Source organism: Alexandromys fortis, unplaced genomic scaffold, assembly GCF_014885135.2.
Source record: "Alexandromys fortis isolate MF-2015 unplaced genomic scaffold, M_Fortis_MF-2015_v1.1 scaffold_102, whole genome shotgun sequence".
Lineage (NCBI taxonomy): Eukaryota > Metazoa > Chordata > Mammalia > Rodentia > Cricetidae > Alexandromys > Alexandromys fortis.
In genome coordinates, this window is record NW_026067984.1 from 5,836,245 (window position 1) to 5,856,110 (window position 19,866).

Genomic DNA, 19,866 nt, shown 5'->3' on the forward strand with positions numbered 1-19,866 from the left:
TGCCATAGCATGTGTGTGACCCCCCACATATACACACACAGACACACATATACCAGACACATACACACATAATAAAATTTAAACCAGTAGTTCTCAACCTTCCTGATGCTGTGACCCTTTAATATAGTTCTTCATGTTGTCATGTTGTGGTAACCCCAACCATAAAATTATTTTCATTGTTACTTCAGTCTTGCCACTGTTATAAATCATAATGTAAGTGTGTGTGTTTTTCAATGGTCTTAGGTGACCCCTGTGAAAAGGCCAATCAACCCCCAGAGGGTAGCAACCCACAGGATGAGAACCACGGAACCAAACATATACAAACACTCATGCTAGAATTGGTTACATGCTTAGGAGTATTGATACAGAATCTCTTAAAAGCTTTTTTTCCCCTCATAGATGTTAGGTATTTTCTCTTAGACGAGCCTCTCCATCAGTGTAAATAATTGCAATCAGACCAAATTAAGCTGAATTAAAAGATGCCCATGTTTAATAAAAGTCCTTACTCCTGGGTGACCCCAGGGAAACAGAGAAGGGAAGACCACACGAAACCTGGAGACCTGTGTTCATTCTCTGGGGGGCAGTTTAAATAGCCTGTGGGAGTGGTCCCAGCCTTCCCCTGGGGAGGGGTCACCATTTGACGGGCTTTCTCGGAGGGTTTGGACTAAGGCAGCTTCCCAGGGGAAGGGGCTTATGCCAGGAGCTGGGGTAAAGCCCCAGGCAAACAATCCAGACTTTTTGTATAAATGGGTGTTAGGGAGCTGAGGTGATGCTTCTGACCAAACAATAGGGACATTTTGACGACACTCGAGTGTGAGGTGTGGAAGAGATTCTCTTCGCACTGCTTCCCACTCTGCTGTGAGTTTATCCGGTGTTCTTTCTGGAGATTGATTCTTGCCCCTCACTTCAAAGAACAATGTAAGACCTTTCTGACTTCAGCTACAAACGTAAGCTAGTCTCTACTCAGTGAGGTTTGATTTTTCTCTCCAGTTCAGTGATCAAAGCCAAATCATCAAAGCCTGAATATCTTACAACAGGTTCTGGCATGTTCTACATTGCCCATTCTTCTTAAGTTTTAACCGAAGCAAAAGATTACGTTCTTGTCATCTTCATTTCAAAGTGTTTGTCATCTTAGATTCAGTCACCCTGAATGGTGGGGTCTGCGTGGTTGTTCCCCCAAAGCTGCCCTTGTCAGAGGAGTCCCAAGTGGTGTACCATCTAAACACATAAACGCTGGATCATACGCGCTGGTAGTTTAGACGAGAGTGGCCCCCATGGGCGCATATATTTGAATACTTGGCCCCCAGTCGATGGGACTCAAAAGGCCACACCACTCCCAGTTGGCTCGCTTTGCCTCCTACGTGTGGGTCAGGGTGTAAGCTCTCAGCCACTGCCCCAGTACTACACCTGTCTGCTCTCTGCCGTGCTTTTCACCGTGATGGTCGTGAACTCGCCCTCTGAAACTCTGTGGCCCAGATAAAGTCTTCTGCGACTTGCCATAGCACAGTGTCTTATCACAGCAGTAGAGAGTAACTAAAATCCATGTACTCTGTGTCTTAAAACCAGAAGTTGTCTTGAAAGAGAAAAATGTACGCAGCCTGGAGTTCCCAGACCTAAGACAGTTTGCTACCACCCTGCTCATTTCTCCTGTGTACCGTGGGTTCTCCGTCATACCCTCCATCTTCACACATCACAGACACATCAGAAGACGATCAGCTCTGCTTCGTTTCCTTTTTTTTTGTTGTTTTTTTGTTTTGTTTTGGTTTGGTTTTTTTTTGTTTGTTTGTTTGTTTTTTCAAGACAGGGTTTCTCTGTGGCTTTGGAGCCTGTCCTGGAACTAGCTCTGTAGACCAGGCTGGTCTCGAACTCACAGAGATCCACCTGCCTCTGCCTCCCGAGTGCTGGGATTAAAGGCGTGCGCCACCACTGCCCGGCTGCTTCGTTTCCTTTGTTCTGTGTGTGGGATATTCTGCCATTTCAAATAGCTTTAATAACCAAGAGGTTAATAAGTAGATGAGTGGGACAGGGAATATAATGTGTGTGTGTCTGTGCGCGTGCATGCGTGTACATGTATTTGTGTGTGTGTGTGTTAGTTATACAGTATAGCTACAAAATCCTCACACGGAGGGCACGCTTTTAGACTTTGCATGACCTAAGCCATTGCAGTTTTCTTGGTGCACTCTGAAGTTTAATTCTGAGGTGTTTTCTATGATATGCAATATTTGATAGATAAATACTTGGAGCTTTTTAATTTTGGTGACTCTTCGATGGAAAGTCTTTGAGCCGATAGATATTCATATCATCGCTAAATATGCATAAGTCCAGAAACCTTCTTTCTGCACATACATCCTTTTCCAATTATTTAAAATTTAGAGAGGGTTTTAAAGGAATGGAGAACATATTAAGAAGTATTTGATTTGAAATAAATGAAATTCATACACTTTAAGCACTGTGTGTGTGTCCGAGATAAAATTTCCATGTTTGCCCTCAGTTCATGTTCTTCTTAAGGTTTTATCCCACTGGTTGGTTTTTTTCACTGTTGGCAAGAAAGTAGAGCCTGACTCTTCTCTCAGTGGTTTGTTTTCTTCAGTCTTGGCTTTTGGAACAAAATAATCACAATAATATATTTCTTGACAGTTGCACAATATTCTTCCCTGTTGTGGAAATTGCTTTGCTTAAAATAGAAGTCCATAAACTATAAGGGTATTTGAAAAGGATAAACATCAGACACAGACAACACACACACACACACACACACACTCCACATATTTATATGCATTCTAGCTAAAAGAGGACATGATCACCAAATGTGCAGTGAGTTTATCTGTATCCTTTGGGGAAAAAAAGAACAAGGTGAGGATGTGTGTTTCACTTTTTTCCCTATTGTTGAAAGTTGAGGGTCTGGGGATATTGTAAGCAATGGATAATTCACTTTTATCTCTAACTCATCACCGTGTTGGTTCCTAGGAGTAACACACTATAAACACTGCATATGTATTGACATGGGAATCTGATCCGTAACACTAAGTGAACTTGTGGGAAATGTTTCAGTGTCTTCCAACAGTTAATCAAGTCATTTTCTTGGATTTTATTTTACCAGTGTAACACTGTGGGAAGGAAGGCGTTTGTGCTTTCTTAGAGCAGAAAGTACCAAAATGACCGTAGGATTTCCTGTTTGAACCAAGAACGGAGGAGAGATGCGAGCCATCCACTTCCTGAGTGGCCGCACTCCAGATGTGCAGACTGGTCATAGCACATCTGCCAATCAGAATGGGCCCTGCAGGGAAATCCTTGGCTGCTGAGGCTTGTTTACATACTCGTGACTCTGTTTCTCCCTCCTCTTGTGTGTTGTGCCATGGGGAAGATTAGTGAGGGATCACGCTAGCACACGCCTAGATAAACAAACTGCCTGAAACCAGGATCACCCCTGGAGCAGCAACACCCAGGCAGAGTTTTATCTCCTTGCTAGCCCACAGGTAAGAGCTGCTGCTTTAAGAGGATAACTGCTCCGATCAAGTTTCTGGCTTTACTTTTGTTAACCAAAACAAGCAAGCTAAAATATACCACGCATTACTACGACTTTAATACTCAACAAGTGGGAAGTCTGCTGTTGTTTTTGTTTAAGGGAGGAGTAGAATGAGGACATTAAGACTGTTTTTAAAGGCAAAGTCACATTCAGTGTGTAGAAATTAGAACCAGAAACATGAGCAATTGTATACCTAAAGGGCAGAGCATCTAAACAAACATGTCTGACCACGAATCTACTTCTCATTCAGAAAACGGTGTCTTAGTATATACTAATTCTTGGGCTCGAAAAGGCATTTCTTGGGTGGGTGAGGTGGCTCAGTGGGTGAAAGTGCTGCAGCCGGTGAGAGTTTTGGTCATGCAAGACTGCTGGCTGAGTCTGGTCCCTAGAACCAGCAGTGGAAGGAGAGAACTGATGGCGCACACACACACACATACACACGCACACATACATACACACATGAATAATTTTTTTATTATAAACCCAGTGCAGAAAGACTGAATATTCATGCACCTTAGTGTGTCTTATTCCTTTCCACCTCTTTCTTCTTAGGGTACAGTCTTACCATTCAATGAAATTCTGAAATTGGGTGTAGTGGTTATTGTCTAATCTTTGCTTTATGTTTAAATTACTTGTTCCTTGTTGGCATTGATTCAGAAGATATTACAGAAAAGTGTGCTTTGGTAGTATTCCCTTAGGGTTCCTTTTACAGTCGGGTGGGACTATGTTGTGGTTTTCTTATTTCTTTCAGTGTTGAATTGTGGCTTTCTTCGGTCTCCTTTGTTATTTTGAAGCATTTACCAAAGAACAGTTGTTATTTGGACTCAAATGAGCAACTTGGGTGTTTTGTGGCCCTCTTTCATAGGATGGTTTTCGAGTTGATTCATAGTACTTTGTAACAGTCTAGAAAATCACTTTTGAGGATAGGAGAGGGAGGGGGAGAGGAGTGGGGGGAGGGGGAGAAGAGAGGGGGGAGGGGAGAAGAGTGGGGGGAGGGGGAGGGAAATGGGAGGCTGGGAGGAGGCGGAAACTTTTTTTTTCTTATTCTCAATAAAAAAAAAGATCCATCTATTTGACTCATATGCATTTAGTAACTTTATCCTTATAATTTTCAACTTGAAATGTGTTGTTTTCAGTGTGACTAGCCAGCAATTACGATTTTAATGAGGAATGTAGATCAATATGACTACTTAACATTACAATAGCAAAGCAAGAAATTTAGTGGTTGAAAGTTTTATGATCCAAAGAAAGCATAAATACTGAAGGTTATCATGACCTCTAGTGAATAAGTATTTGTTGACCTAAAATATCCAGCAAAACATCCAGGATTATGTGATAGTGGAACTTGACTTCAAAGAGACTTAGTGTCCACTATTTCTAANGGGGGAGGGAAATGGGAGGCTGGGAGGAGGCGGATACTTTTTTTTTCTTATTCTCAATAAAATAAAAAAAAAGGAAAAAAAAAAGAAAATCACTTTTGAGCAAGTTAGGCCCCTGAACTCTAACACACAGCTGCCTTTCTCACCCAGAGCACAGCTGACATCTTAGGGCGTTACCCTGCCACTTTCGGACAACTAACAGCATCCCTGCTCTCTCGTCCCGAAAACTCCTTCCTTCTCTGTTGTGACAACTGGGATGTTTTTTGTGTACCACGTCGTAGCTAATTATCCACAGAGCGTTCTTGAGCGTTCTGGATAGGAGAGAGTTAAGGCTGTATTTGTGTATTTGCAGATGTTGCCAGCTGCTCACTTTGCCCCCTCCCGTTCTGTTAGGAGCCCCTGCCAACCATGATTCATGGAATGATTTTTTGGAGCTGAGTAATCTGTGGCTTTTCTGTTTCCTTACTTTCTCCAGCTAAGTCTTTTTTAGTTTCAGCAAAGTCTTTAACAGAGCAAAGATCTTCTAAGCCTTAAAACTGAAACGTGGTGATGTTAATATTTTCCGAACAGATAATTTTAACAAACCACCAAAAGGTTTTATGTGTCCTGTGTTGCCTGCTTTTGACGTCCGTGTCAGGCAGATCCTCTCCACTCCAACGAAGAGCACTGGAAAACACACAGCTGCCCTGACCAGTGCTTTGTGAGACCCAGTGGTGTGGCCGCTGGGATATTCAGCTCCTTCCCTGTGACTGTAACGCCCGTGCTGACTTGTGACTGTCTCCTTTCTTTGCAGATCGTAACGAGCGACATAAGCCAGAACATCGTTCTTCAAGGTATGAGTTTATAGTGTTTAATGACTCTATTTAAAGTCCCTTCTTTGAAAAACTATTTGGAAGCAATGAAGCTGTCCTTTTTAGGGTGACTGTTTTATTGAACTCAGTTATGGCAGTCAGAGAAGCTTCACAAGAAAAATGTCCTTCGTTCTCTGAGCAAAACCCTGTGAAGTCGCCGAGTCGTGGACAGTGTTTTACCCTGAGGATTCCTTTCAGGGACAGATACAGCTTCATAAAACATTCCCATTCTCTTCCTTTTATAACTCAATTCCCTCTCTTCCTTCTAACCAATGTTTTAAAATGCACATTGCTGATTTCCTAGTTAAAACGTCAACACAGACTCAACATAGGAACTCAAAAAATACTTTTTAAATGTCATCGTTGTGTGCGTATGTCAGTGTGTATGCCTAGGGGTCGGGGTACATGCTGAAGCATGCATAGGTTAGGGGACAACTTTGGAAAGTCATTCTCTCCTTCCACTTTTATGGGGTCACAAGATCGAAGTCAGGCTGTCAGGATTCTATGGCAAGTACCTTTACCTGCTGAGCCATTTTGCCCCAGAAAATTTTGGGTTTGTTTTTGTTTGAGTCAGGGTTTTTCTATGTAGCTCTGGCTGTCCCAGAACTTGATATATAGACCAGGCTGGTCTTGAACTCACAGGGATCTGTCTGCTTCTGCCCCACTAGTGCTGGGGTTAAAGCTGTGCATCATCATGCCCGAAACTTTTTTATAATTACAAAGCATTAAAAAACAAACAAACAAAAACCAACCTTCACCAGAACCAAATAATATTTCTAAGAATCTTCTCAAACTTGAAAAGATAGGATCTGACTTTTTCTTCTTTCTTCTTAAGTAAGACTGGCAGATTATTCTAGATATTTTAAATCAATTTCAAGAAAACTATAATTTTTCTACTATTACTTTCTCATATTCTATAGTTCACTCCTCTTTACATTTTATTTTGTGGAAATTGATAAATTAGTATTAATACATTTATTACATTTATACTGGTAAACTATACCCTAATGCTGTTCCAAAGGGGTCAAATTCTAACTTGTACTGAGTTCAGTGAATCAAAAAATATAAAATTATCTGAAAGAACATAGCCGAGTGTCTGTAATATTGACCTTTCTTCAGGTATAATGAATACATTATAATAATTCACTCTTTATGTATGGCTGGTTCTGAGTCTTGACGGACATAAAAATCATTACTATATTATATATTTGTATGTGTACATTTGTGTGAATGTACTACATATGTGTTGGGTGGGTGTGTATATGGATGTGCATGTATATATAATGATTGTATATATAATATATGTGGGTGTGTTTGTGTATGTGTGTGCATGTATGTAGTGGGTGTGCCTGTGTATATACATATGTGTGTGCATGTGGCTGGTATGTATATGGTAGGTATGTGGGGGCATGCATGTATGTATAAATACATGTGTATATACCTATGGTGGGTGAGCATGTGTTGGGTGTGTCTGTGTGTATGCGTGTGTGTGTGTGTACATGTGACTGGTGTGTATATGGTGGATACACATGTGTTTGTGTGTGTGTATGCATGTGTGTGTGTGCATCATGTGGGCGTGCATGTCATGGCCTGGGTATGGTAATCAAAGTACAACTCTGCAGGAGTTCGTTCTCTCCTACCGTGTTCTTTGGGTCACACTCAGGCTGTCAGGTGTAGTGGCAAGCGCTTTACCTGCTGGGACATCTTAATATTCCTGTAAGCCTGATTTTATTTTTTTTATTCTTTTTCAAATACAAATTAAAAAAAAAGAAGAAGAAGAAAAGCAATGTAAGAGAACTTTGAGGGTATACTTTATCTATGGATGATTTATTAAGTCGGGTTATTGCATGGCACAGTCCTTGTGGGGTCAAAAGAAAAGCTTTGGGAGTCAGTTCTTTCCTTCCTCTGTGGGCTCCTGGTGACTCAGTTCATCAGGCTTGGCCGCAAGCGCCTTTGCTTGCGGAGTCATCCCCTTGGCCCATGAGGCCACAAAGCTGGAAGAGAAAATTTTAAAAATAGTTAGGATAGTACAGACCAAGAATTGGCACACTGAAGGCTGAGATGAATTGAGCAGTATAAATTTTAATACAGACCCTTACTCTGAAACATAAATGACATAAAAGACAGGAGGAGGTAGGATGTTAATGGTAGGAGGAGCAGCATGTTTTAAAAAAGTGAAAATTTAGCTCCTCATAGATTTACCATGAGTGGAAACCTTGGCGCTCGCTACCACGCTCCCCAAAGATCTGTGCTGCTGAATTATACGGAAGGAGAAGAGGCTTAGTGCCATGGGTTCACAGACCTATAAAAAGAGTGGATATATTGATATCAGAGGGGCAGCTTAAAACACGAAGTAGGATCTCACGCCTGGTCCCAGAGAGCTTACTCAGGCAGTCTGGAGTGGGTCCTTGAAGACTATGTTTTAGTTAAGGCCTCTGGCATTTCTGGTGCATAGCCACGCTGGGACTCTCTGGTCCCAGACGCAGCAGCTGACTTGAGACAGGAGGAGGGGAAACACAGCTAAATCATGGGAAGACTGGGGCAGTGTAACCAATGTGGGTGTTTGGGAAAGAAATGGTATCTGACTTCAAAAACCTGGAGACTGACATATAAAAGGAGACCAGAATTGTTTTTCATAGTTACTGTCCCCTACATGAACGTAGTCCTGAAGGTTGGAGGTATCTCTGATTTCAGGTCTGGGAAGGGAAGTACACAAAGTGAGTCTTGACTCCCAGTAGAAATGAAAAGCCCAGCTGAAGGAGTCTTGGCCAAATACACATGCTAGGGGCTTTGGGGAGATGGATCGATCAGTGGAGTGCTTGCTACCCAAACACATGGACCTGAGTTGGATTTCTAGCACCTGTCTTAAAAACAAACAAACAAATAAAATCCAGGCATAGCCACACAGGCCTGTAATCACTGGGAAAGTGAAGGCAGGAGGGCCCCTAGGCTTGCTGACCAGACAACTTATCCATTCAGTGAGCCCCAGGGTCAGTGAGAGACCCTGTCTCAAAACATAAGATGGGAACAATCATTAAAGACACACACACACAGTAGGTTTAGGAGGATAGCCAAACAAATTCAGGATGATTTGAGTACTTAAAAATAAGATAATAAATTTTAAATATATATTTGTATATATTTTACACATTTATATGTATGAATATATTTGCAACAGGGTCTCATTATGTAACTCTGGCTGGTCTAAACTCACAGGGATATTCCTGCCTCTGCCTCTGAATACTGGGATTAAAAGCATGTACCAGCCTGACTGGATTAAAATATACTGAAATTTTTTAAATCCATGTAAAAGGAATGATAGTGTTGCAAAACCATCACTGTGCAGTTTTCTGTGCCGTTGTTGACTAAGGCAAGGATCATGGGTGACCATTAACACTTCTCCAGAGTTGTTGGGAGGCTGATGTTTGTATGACCTTAAAGGGTCACCCTAGAGCAGAGTTTTCAGCCGCACAAGGGGAAGTTACCACCTTCATCAAGGGGTCACCAGCAAGAGCCTGGCAGTGTCTCCAGTTGGTGCAGTCAGCTGCACACACTGTGCTTAGGAGACAGGGAGAGGGCTCTGGAGTAGACTGTCTCAAAAGACACAGAGGCTGGGTCGAAGTTTTACATTAAAAAAAAAAAAAGCTAAAAGAGCCAGACACCTGTAATCTCAGTTCTCAGGAAGCAGAGACAAGAGGATTCTGAGTTCCAAGCCAGCCTAATGCATGCACGCATACAAACATACATGCATACGATTAAAAGAGACATTAGCAGGTAAATATGGTATGTACATCTGATTTTTAGAAACTGAGATGGAAAATACCCTCCCCACCACACACACAACACACAAAAAGAGAAAAGAAACAAACTCAAAACACCTCCAATTTTAAAGAAAGAAATTGAAGGAGAGGCAAGTAGGGAAGCTTCAATGGGGGTCTCATTCGTAAACATTGCTTATTAGGTAGAGATAAGACTGTCATTCACGGTAGACAGCTGCCAGAGTATCGGGGTGACATGTTTTATGTTTACGGTCTACTCTCGAATGATTCATGGGAACAAAACAAGGGCAGATGAAGAGGCAGACGTATCAGAGGAGAATATTCGTGATTTGTGCATAGAAGAAAGGCACAAATGCCTGAGAATTTTATTGTTTCTTCAGTCTGTTTATAGACGTGAGCATTTGTCATGCGTGTATTTAGGCAAGTACAATGCATGTATGAACATCCGGACAGAGGTCAGCCTTGGGCATTGTTCCTTGGTGCTGTTCACCATTTCGTTTTTAAGACCGTCCTGTAGGGCACCTGCCGCTCACCCCTTAGCCTAGGCTGACTGACCAGCAAGCCCCAGGGACTCACTTGGCTCTGCACCCCACCCCTGGGCTTACTGACACACCTGGTTTTGGATGCTGGGGTTTGAACTCAGGTTCTAATGCTTGCATAGCAAGCAGTTTACCCACTGAAGTGTCTCCAAGCCCTGACTGGGAAATTTCAGAGTAGGAAGTCGCAGCGGCAAGAACTGCCTGAGTGTTCGCAGAAGTCCCAGGAGACGAATGTGCCTCTGAGGACAGAACTTTAAGGGGAATGGAACTCTACACAATATGAGGAAGAATTTGCTGTCAGCGCTGATCAAAGAGACACTGTTCTGTGAGCAGATACTGTGAAGGGAAGCTAACATAGCCAGCACTAGGGAGAAAATAGAAAAAGATTCCTGTGTGACTAAGTTATTCTTTGAGTTGCTTCAGCCCCTCGCTTGCTTAGTAACCCATAAATATTTGCTTGAGGGAGCCCTGTTCTGGCTGCTGAGTTTGGAGCTGGATTCAAAGGAAGGGGGTGGCAGACGCTGAAGATGGCAGAATCATGGATCTGACTGCTCAGGATCAAAACCGGCCACTTGGGTTCGTTCAGAGCAGCCAACCCCATTGAATAAGAGAGGGACTAAGGTGGGTGAAAGCACCAACTCGAGTTGGAAAAGCATGACTCCTGGATTCATCTATTCACTCTAACCACACACATCTGCTTCTTAGGGTACACTCAGCCTCTTTCTTGCTTTCTCGAGATAGGCTTTCTTATTTTTAAACAGCCTCTTGAACTCACTCCGTAAGTCCAGGCTGACCTTCAGTTTGAGATTCTCCTGCCTCAGTCTCTCTTCCACACGTAGCTTCTTAGATGGGCCCTTAGATGTTGCTGCTAATGTCTCAAATGTTCCTGTGCATGGCTATTTCAAGTGGAGGGTTTCGCCCATCCACTGTGCTGCCATCTGCACGAGGAGCCAGTGCCAGCTTTAGTTCACTGATGGTCAGCGTTATCTCTATCACGCTGGGCATTTCTTTCTCTGGGGCTTTGATGGCAAAAGCTTGGAGAAAGTCATTGATCATCTGGTGATTTCTGAAAAGTGTGGGATCCCTGGGGCTTCAGGCCTTCATCCACTTCCTCTAAGGTAGCATTGCCATCGACGGGATGGGTTCCACGGGGTCACTCTTCCTCCATTAGAGCAGAAACCAGGTCAACTCAGAACTGGACCCCGAAGCGCAGTAGGAGCCTAGAGGTTCTGGCACCCCTGAGAGATGAGAGTAAAACAGGAGGGACCTGGTAGACGCTCTTCTCAACCCTTCCTTTTCCAGGAAGATTCAAGGTTTGCAGGCTGGATTTCTTTGTTCTTTTTTCACACTTAAAAAACAAAAAAACAAAAACCCCTGTGTGTAGAACAGAGTCTCCTTTCATCTTTTTCTTTGAAGGTCAGGACCCACCCCAGGTTTTGCTGCTGCCTGCTAAAACATATTAGCCATGTAAGTCCTAGGTTTTATTAGCTGAAGGTGGTGGGTTTCTAGTTTCTGTTGCAGATGAACACACTGACAGAAAGTAATGTAGGGAGGAAAGGGCTTATTTGATTTACAGTCACAGATTACAGATTGTTTCTCTCATCTGGCTTGCTCCTATCCTGCCTAGTTCAGGACTCCCTGCCCAGGGAATGGTGCCTCCCAAATGGGCTGGGTCTTTTCCACATCAATTAACAATCAAGACAATCCCCTAAGTAGTCCTACAGTCAATTAGCAATCAAGACAGCCAAATAGGAACAATCCCTCAATTGAGGCTGTCTTCCCAAGCGAACCAGTTCATTTCCCGCCGATGTGATAAAATACCATGACCAAGGCAACTTAGAGAAGGAAGTGTATTTTGCTTAAAGTGCTAGATGGTTAGGGTCTATGATGGTGGAGGCATTCTGGCAGAAGATAGCAGGCATGGTGTCAGGACAGAAACTAAGGCCTCACATCTTGAACCGCAAACAAAGCCGAGAGAGTGAACTGGAGGTGGCATGAGCCTTTGCATCTCAAAGCTCGCCTCCCGTGACATACTTCCTCACGCAAGGCTAGACTGCCTAAATCTTCTCTAAAGAGTGACACGGATTGGGAATCAAGTGTTCAGATGCCTGAGACCGTGGGGGACATTTTCGTTCAGACTACCACACCAGGTGATTCTAGGTTGGCAAGTTGGCACTATAAGCTAACCGTCACAGCACTTCCAAGTTAGGAGAATGCAAAAGATCCTTTTTCTCTCCACTCTGTGTGCTTTGCCTATCAGAAGGAAGCCATGCCATTTGCCTTCTGGTAATGTACATTAGGTGACTTTCTTGTTTCTTACTAGTCTGTCAGCCAGTGGTTCTCAACCTTCCCAATGCTGTGACCCTTTAATACATACAGTTCCTTGATGGCCGAAGATACAGAATAACCCCACGCTAGTTCAGAATTACGTATAATAAAGGGTTATTTATTTAGGGGAGACTCACAGATCACTGTTTTAGATCACAGTCCTCTGTATGAACAGGGAACAGGAACAGAGTCTAGCAGCTGGAAGTGAGAGCCAGAAGCAAGAGAGAGGGAGGACAGGCTTTACAGCTGCATTTATATTATAAGAGGCCACGCCCAAGTTTGCTGGTATCTTAAATGCTATTGGCTGAAGGAGCTCTCACAACAGTTCCTCATGTGGTGACCGCCCCCCCACATATAATTACTTTTTGCTATTTCATAACTGTAATTATGCCAGTTATGAATTGTAATGTAAATATGTAATAGGCAGGGTATCTGATATGCAGCCCACAGGTAGCATTAAGTTCTTTTCTGTACATTCCCACTGTCAATTCTTCATTCTGTGTCCATGGAAAAAGGGCATATATTCTCCTTTTCTGGTTCTTCTAAGTAGGTATGATTCAAGAGACATGGGGTAAAACTGAAAGATTTTGACAGGGTAAGAAACAAAGAGGTGCATAGTTACACAGTCATGCCTGGTTGTCAGTTTAGGGGTCTGCTTATGTCATTGTTGTATGTATGGTTTATAATACCTTTAAGTACCAGACAGGTTTCTATTACCACTATCATGGCTATTGATCCTAATCCTAAAATCCCTTTAAGGACAGCTCTGATACCAGATAATGTCTGAGAAAGTGCAGCTGGGACATCAGGTGACGGTACAGTAATCACTCCCTGGTTTTAAGGGTGTGACGCGGACACGAGTCATATTAGCAGATCAGCATGGTAAAGGCTCCACTGAGTGAGGCTTAAGATGGCAAACCTCAGTGACCTAGTCAGAGCATCCTTACCCAGCCAGGCATCACTGAGAGAAACAAAGACACCCTGCAAAGGGTTAACACCCCCCCACCCCGTAATTACTTTTGTGGTTTTAGTAAACTAAGGTTCTCTGTTGGTGGAGAAGAATGAAGCACTTTCCTCAGGCAGAGCTCTCTTTTATTCCGGAGCCATAAATCCAGGGTTTTATTCTTGCAAGTTTTAGTGCAGTGTGAATTGTTTGTAGCACCACAGCCAGCTGCCAAGGCTTATGGCCCATCTGGGTTTTTAGCAGCACTTTGTCCCTGGGGTGGGGAGGGTGGAACGCAGACCTAGAGAAAGTAGGCTGATGCAGTGGCTGATATCTGGCCTGATTCCAGTACATACTGCTTAATCCTGACTTTATTTTCTCTTTTAAATTGTGGGATACCCGTCTTAGAGTCTAGTCTGTGAGCCTCCCAAAGAGTTTCAAGAAGGGGTCTTAATTTGGGTGCTGGAGAGATGACTCAGTGCTTTAAGAGCTTCCTGCTCTTTCAGAGAATGTTTGTGTTTCCTGGGCCCCTCACAATTGCTTGTAACTCCAGCTCCAGATGATCTGGTGCCCTCTTCTGACTTCTACAGGTACTTGCACTCACGTGCGCATACCCACACATAAAACTTTCAAATAATTCTTTTTTTTTTTAAGGACTTGAGTCAGTTTCAAAAGTGTATCTTATTCAAAGTAAAGCAATAGGTAAGACTTTATCTCGTTTTAGATGGATCGCCAGTATTTATAAGGTTAAGGTTCATCTCTTCTCACCCCCCTCCGTGGACCAGGGTCTTCACAATAAATCTAATTCTAAGTTGTTTACTAGCTTTGCTCACCTTTTAGGTATCCAGAAACAAGAGCCAATCCATTGTCACTTTGAATAGAGCTGGATATAGTCCACACCCAGGATTGATCTTTGAGCAAACTTAATCATCTCTATTGTTCTCTTAATCCTGGTAGAGCATGTTTCTCCCAGCATAGGAAAACATTCACAAATACTAACGAGAGCATTCTTTCAATACATACAAAGGACTTTATAAAAATCTAAGCAAGAGTTCTAGCACACATCAAATTAAATTGTTATTTAAATTTGCAACTTTCTCCCCAAGACACAGCTATTAATAACATCTAGGAAAAAAAGCGTTGTGAAACAGTGTTGAAGAAACTAATTAGGTGGAAGTAAGAACTAAAGATAATAAAGAATTTAAGTCCTGTGGCAATGATTGCCACGAATAGAAGATTAGAACTCTTTTACCAACCCCACGAGCCTTAAATCATAGATCTCAGTGACTTACGGGGACGGAATAACTAGATATTTTATCTCAAATATTTTATCTTCTACAAGAAAATAATTTACAGCAGCAAAGAAAGAGACAGTGAAATAAAACCTTTAAACTTACCTTTCGTGAATCTTGATATTCCTAAAGCCTTGTTAAAATTACCTATCATAATCTTCTTTTGGGGCCCATTCAGGAAACTGAGTGGTATTTTGTTTAAAAATCACACACCTGAAAGGAAACGTTAAGTGACTCTAGATGTATCATGAAGAGAAAAGGTGGCAAAGGTGTTTTGAAAGTCAAGAGGGGGAGGCAGATGGCCGTCTGTGATTAAGACAGTGTTGTCAGCCGCTAGGTCACTGGGACAGAATGGGAAGCGCTCGCAGACAGGTTATTATTTCCACTGTCCGTGGGATGTGACAGAAGCGGCGTTACAGATCAGCAGAAGAATGAGCTGTCAACAACTGGTGCTAGAAACATTGATTATCCAGGCATTAAGCGTCCACACGAACCGCTAGGACTAAGCTTCTGAAGCTATCAAAATAAAGAAGCAAGACTGTAATGCTTGAACAAATGTGGCTAAAGGCTACACATTGAGTTTTGTTTTGTTTTAATAGATAGATAGATAGATAGATAGATAGATAGATAGATAGATAGATAGACAGACGACAGATAGATGTTTTATCTGCATATGTGTCTGTACATAAACCAGAAGAAATGTCAGAGTCCCTGGAACTGGAGTTATAGAGGTTGTGAGTTACCATGTAGGTGCTGGGAATCGAACCTAGGTCCTCTGGAAGAGCAGTAAGTGCTTGAGCCATCTCTCCAAACCTCACAGTGAGTTTGTTAAGCTTCACAAATACAAGTCATAAGCTGGGCAGTGGTGGTGCATGCTTTTAATCCCAGCACTCGGGAGGCAGAGACAGGAGGATCTCTGTGAGTTTGAGGCCAGCCTGGTCTACAGAGTGAGTTCCAGGTTAGCCAGGGCTACACAGAGAAACCCTGTCTCAAAAAAAAAAAAGAAAGAAAGAAAGAAAGAAAGAAAGAAAGAAAGAAAGAAAGAAAGAAAGAAAGAAAGAAAGAGAAAAAGGAAGGAAGGAAGGAAGGGAGGGAGGGAGGGGAAGGGAAGGGAAAGGAAGGGAAAGGAAGGGAAAAGAAGAAAGAAAAGGAAAAGATTATTTACCTTCCTAGCAAAAAAACCATGCTAATTTGGGTACAGTACAGCTCAGCTCGGTGCAGTGCCTCCTGGCATGCAGGTAAGCTCTGGGTTTCGCTGGGGTGGGGATGAGGGTAATGAGATAAGACTTCGCTTCTGTTAGGATGACACAGAAAGTTCAAGGACTCAGGCTGCCAGCCAAATGTGAAAGAGTGCAGCTTGGCACAGCAGTAAGAACAACCTTAGTCAGGACCATAGCTGAGGCGTGTGGACCAGTGCAGTGAGATTTGGCAATAGAAGAGAATAGAAGTTTGACCTTGACTTTGAACACACCATGGGTATTTGCAGCAAGGCATGCAGTCAAGGTATCAGCATTGGTACCTGTCTTTTGGTGGTTTTCAGCATTGATTCCTATCATTGATGGTTCTGAGCATTGGTACCTGTCATTGATGATTCTGAGCGTTGGTACCTGTCATTGATGGTTCTGAGCATTGGTACCTGTCATTGACGGTTCTGAGCATTGATTCCTATCATTGATGGTTCTCGGCATTGGTACCTGTCATTGATGGTTCTCGGCATTGGTACCTGCTGGTGATTGTGGTTCTCAGCACTAGTATCTGTTGTTGATCATTGTTCTTAGGGTCTGTATCCATTGTTGGTCTTGGTTCTAGGCACTGGTCCCCATGGCTGATGTTGAGGTTTCTCTTTGGCATGTCACCAGCATCTCATTATGGTTTTAAGTAGAATGTCTGAACAAAAGATTTACCTTGGGTTTTTTTTTTTCCCTCCTTCTAAGTATGTCTACTAAAACACCATGCTCTCCTGGGCTCCATTTAACGACTGTAATTGTGTAGCATTTCCCTGCCCATATGTTTTGATTTCTGTATCGCTATAAACCATAGCTTGTGTGTAATTACCTCTTGGCATTATGTTTTGTGAGCTATAACAGAAGCATTACTTTTGCTCTAGGATCTGTGAAGTTTGAAACAAGGTGAAAAATTAAAGTGCATATGGGTTTTTGCGAAAGAAAGAACCCTTTTGCAGGGGGAGATGGGATGATATGGATTGTGCTGTTTTATTGTAGATTTAAGAAATGGGGCTTTAGCATTTCCCTGCGGTGTGATGGAATGGAAATGAAACATTATATTGTGTCTGCTGGATAATTGAAAAGTTTTATCAGCCGGCCTGCTGCTGCCATCAGACTTACTTGGGAGCTTTCCTGAAGTAGCAAATTAAGCATCCGGCAGCTAGCTTTAGACAAGCCTGCTTGTATTTATGTCCTCTCAAGACAGGCCTGCATGGCCACGGAACACATGGAACTCCTGACCCTTTAATTCGTTCCTCTCTTTCCTTGGGTTGTATTTTGTATTCGGTCTTTACCTTTCTGCACTATAATAATTTATCTACAGCTCTGCAAAGCCAATAGCACAGAGACTTTGGTTGAGTGAGCTTGGTGTGCAGCTTTGTGGGTTCAGTCTGCCCTTAGGTTATGGTTTATCCCAACCAATAAATATCCTTGTAAAACGCGGCTTTAAATTTTATTTAAATATGCCCCTCACTGGCAGAGCACACACCACCTTTTTCAGGTATATTGGTTGGGACTATAAACTACAAAAACAAACTAAATCTTAGAAGAATCTCAGCCTAGACAGAGTTGGCTAAAAACAGTCAGTCAGCCTGGACCTCAGACCTCTGTCTCAATGACAGCCAACAGCTGCAGCTCCAAAGCCGAGATTTCTGGAGCCTGTCGCTAAAACCGAGTTAGTCCAGAAATCAGGACTGGAGTTCAGTGGGTTCAGATCGGAGCTCACTGGGCCCAGATTGGAGCTCACTGGGTCCAGGACTGGAGCTCACTGGACCCAGGACTAGAACTCAGTGAACCTAGGACTGGAACTCACTGGGCCCAGGACTAGAGCTCACTGGACCCCGGGACTGGAACTCACTGGGCCCAGGGCTGGATATCTTTGGCACTCACGTCCCATCCCGTAGGCAGACCAGGGGTGCAATGCAGGCCGGTAGGCAGAACCTAACGCTTACCCCAGCCATTGCACTAGTCCGCCAGCAGATCCTGAAGAGATCTGGACAGAGGAAATCCTTAGAGACTGAACTGTGTTCTTCACCGTGTTTTGATCTGGGGAGTTCTATCTTTAACATCATGGCTCTTTAAGGGAAAAAAAAGAAGTAGAATTACATGTTTTTATTCTAATTATGAAGCAGAATATATTCATGATGGGAATTTTTGAAAGGAGAAGTATATAAAAGAAAGGAAAATCATCTAATCATACCCATCCATGGCTAATCATTATTACATTCTAATGTAATTTTTCTGATTTTATCTTTTTCAAATAGATTCTGACTTTAATATGGTAAGAGGTTCATGAATATGCTGTTTTAAAATTACTGCTTTTATTTCATTAGTTCATGAAAATTTTCCCATTTCAATAAATATTCTTAAAATTATGCTTAAAATTTTTTATAAAATTAAAATATTTATTGTAGAAAGTCTATTTAAAACATCAAGGAAAAAAGACTATTGCTGATGGTTCAAAAGCAGCTAATGCCGGTGTATTGGCGGCTTGGCATTTTGCTGGAAATGCTTGTTATATACTCGCTGGTTTAGTTCTTCACAAAACAGCAATAGATACATGTAAGGGCTGAAGAGATGGCTCAGCGGTTAAGAGCATTGCCTGCTCTTCCAAAGGTTCTGAGTTCAATTCCCAGCAACCACATGGTGGCTCACAACCATCTGTAACGAGATCTGGTGCCCTCTTCTGGTCTGCAGGCATACAGGTAGAAAGAATATTGTATACATAATAAATAAATATTTTTTGAAAAAAATAGATACATGCAAGCAGTTTTCATAACATACTCTTTGGTGGTATTCTATCTTGTAATTACAGTGTATCCAAGTTTATCCTCCCGTCACTGCGTTTCAGGTATTTCCATGGCCTCCCTCCCTCCCTTCCTTCTTCCCTCCCTCCCTCCCTCCCTCCCTCCCTCCCTGTCCTGTCTTCCTTCCTAAAGTGTCTCATTATGAAGCCTCAAACTCTCAATCCTCCTGCCTCAGCCTCCTGAGTGCTGCCCAGCTTCTTATTGTTAGTAAACGGTGCTGTGAACATTCCTATGTTTGCATTTTATCGGCTGACACTGATTGTCTCATGATAAATCCCTCATACTGAAATTCATAGACAAAAAAATACAGATAAGCAGTTTGGGACTTGATTTAATGATTTGACTTAAATTTTTTAAATTGTTTTTATTAAGCTATATTTTTTTCCTGCTCCACTCCCTTCCTCCCCCATCCCCTAGTACCCTTTCCCATGATCCCCATGCTCCCAATTTACTCAGGAAATCTTGTCTTTTTCTACTTCCCATGTAGATTAGATCCATGTATGTTTCTCTTAGGGTCCTCTTTGTTGTCTAGGTTCTCTGGGATTGTGAATTGTAGACTGTTTTTTTTTTTTTTTTTGCTTTATGTCTAAAAGCCACTTATGAGTGAGTACGATGTTTTCTAGATCCATCCATTTGCCTGCAAATTTCAAGATGCCATAATTTTTTTCTGTTGTGTAGTACTCCATTGTGTAAATGTACCACATTTTCCCTATCCATTCTTCAGTAGAGGGGCATCTAGGTTGTTTCCAGGTTCTGGCTATGACAAACAATGCTGCTATGAACATAGTTGAGCACATGTCCTGTGGCACAATTGAGCATCCTTTGGGTATATACACCGTTTACTAACAATAAGAAGCTGGGTAGCACTCAGGAGGCTGAGGCAGGAGGATTGAGAGTTTGAGGCTTCATAATGAGACACTTTAGGAAGGAAGACAGGACAGGAAGAGAGGGAGGGAGGAAGAGAGGGAGGGAGGGAGGGAGGGAGGGAGGGAGGGAGGCCATGGAAATACCTGAAACGCAGTGACGGGAGGATAAACTTGGATACACGGTTTTGAGAAAGGTTGTTTCCTAATTTTCTGAGAAATCGCCACACTGACATCCAAAGGGGCTGTACCAGCTTGCATTCCCACCAGCTACAACCTCTCCAGCATAAGTTGCCATCAGTGTTTTTGATCTTGGCCATTCTTCCAGGTGTTTGA

The 19,866-nt window shown here is 42.6% G+C and overlaps 1 protein-coding gene across 4 annotated transcripts in view; it reads left to right on the plus strand.

The window, feature by feature from the left end:
- Sh3d19 (SH3 domain containing 19) overlaps positions 1-19,866 on the plus strand; it is a 136,494-nt gene that overhangs the window by 56,060 nt on the left and 60,568 nt on the right. For 3 of the 4 annotated variants that reach the window (XM_050158762.1, XM_050158761.1, XM_050158765.1), the window contains exon 2: positions 5,699-5,738. In XM_050158762.1, the coding sequence (XP_050014719.1) occupies positions 5,699-5,738 (40 nt within the window). Of the gene's footprint in view, positions 1-3,390; positions 3,477-5,698; positions 5,739-19,866 lie in introns of those variants that run through there. The other variant, XM_050158763.1, reaches the window with a different exon arrangement.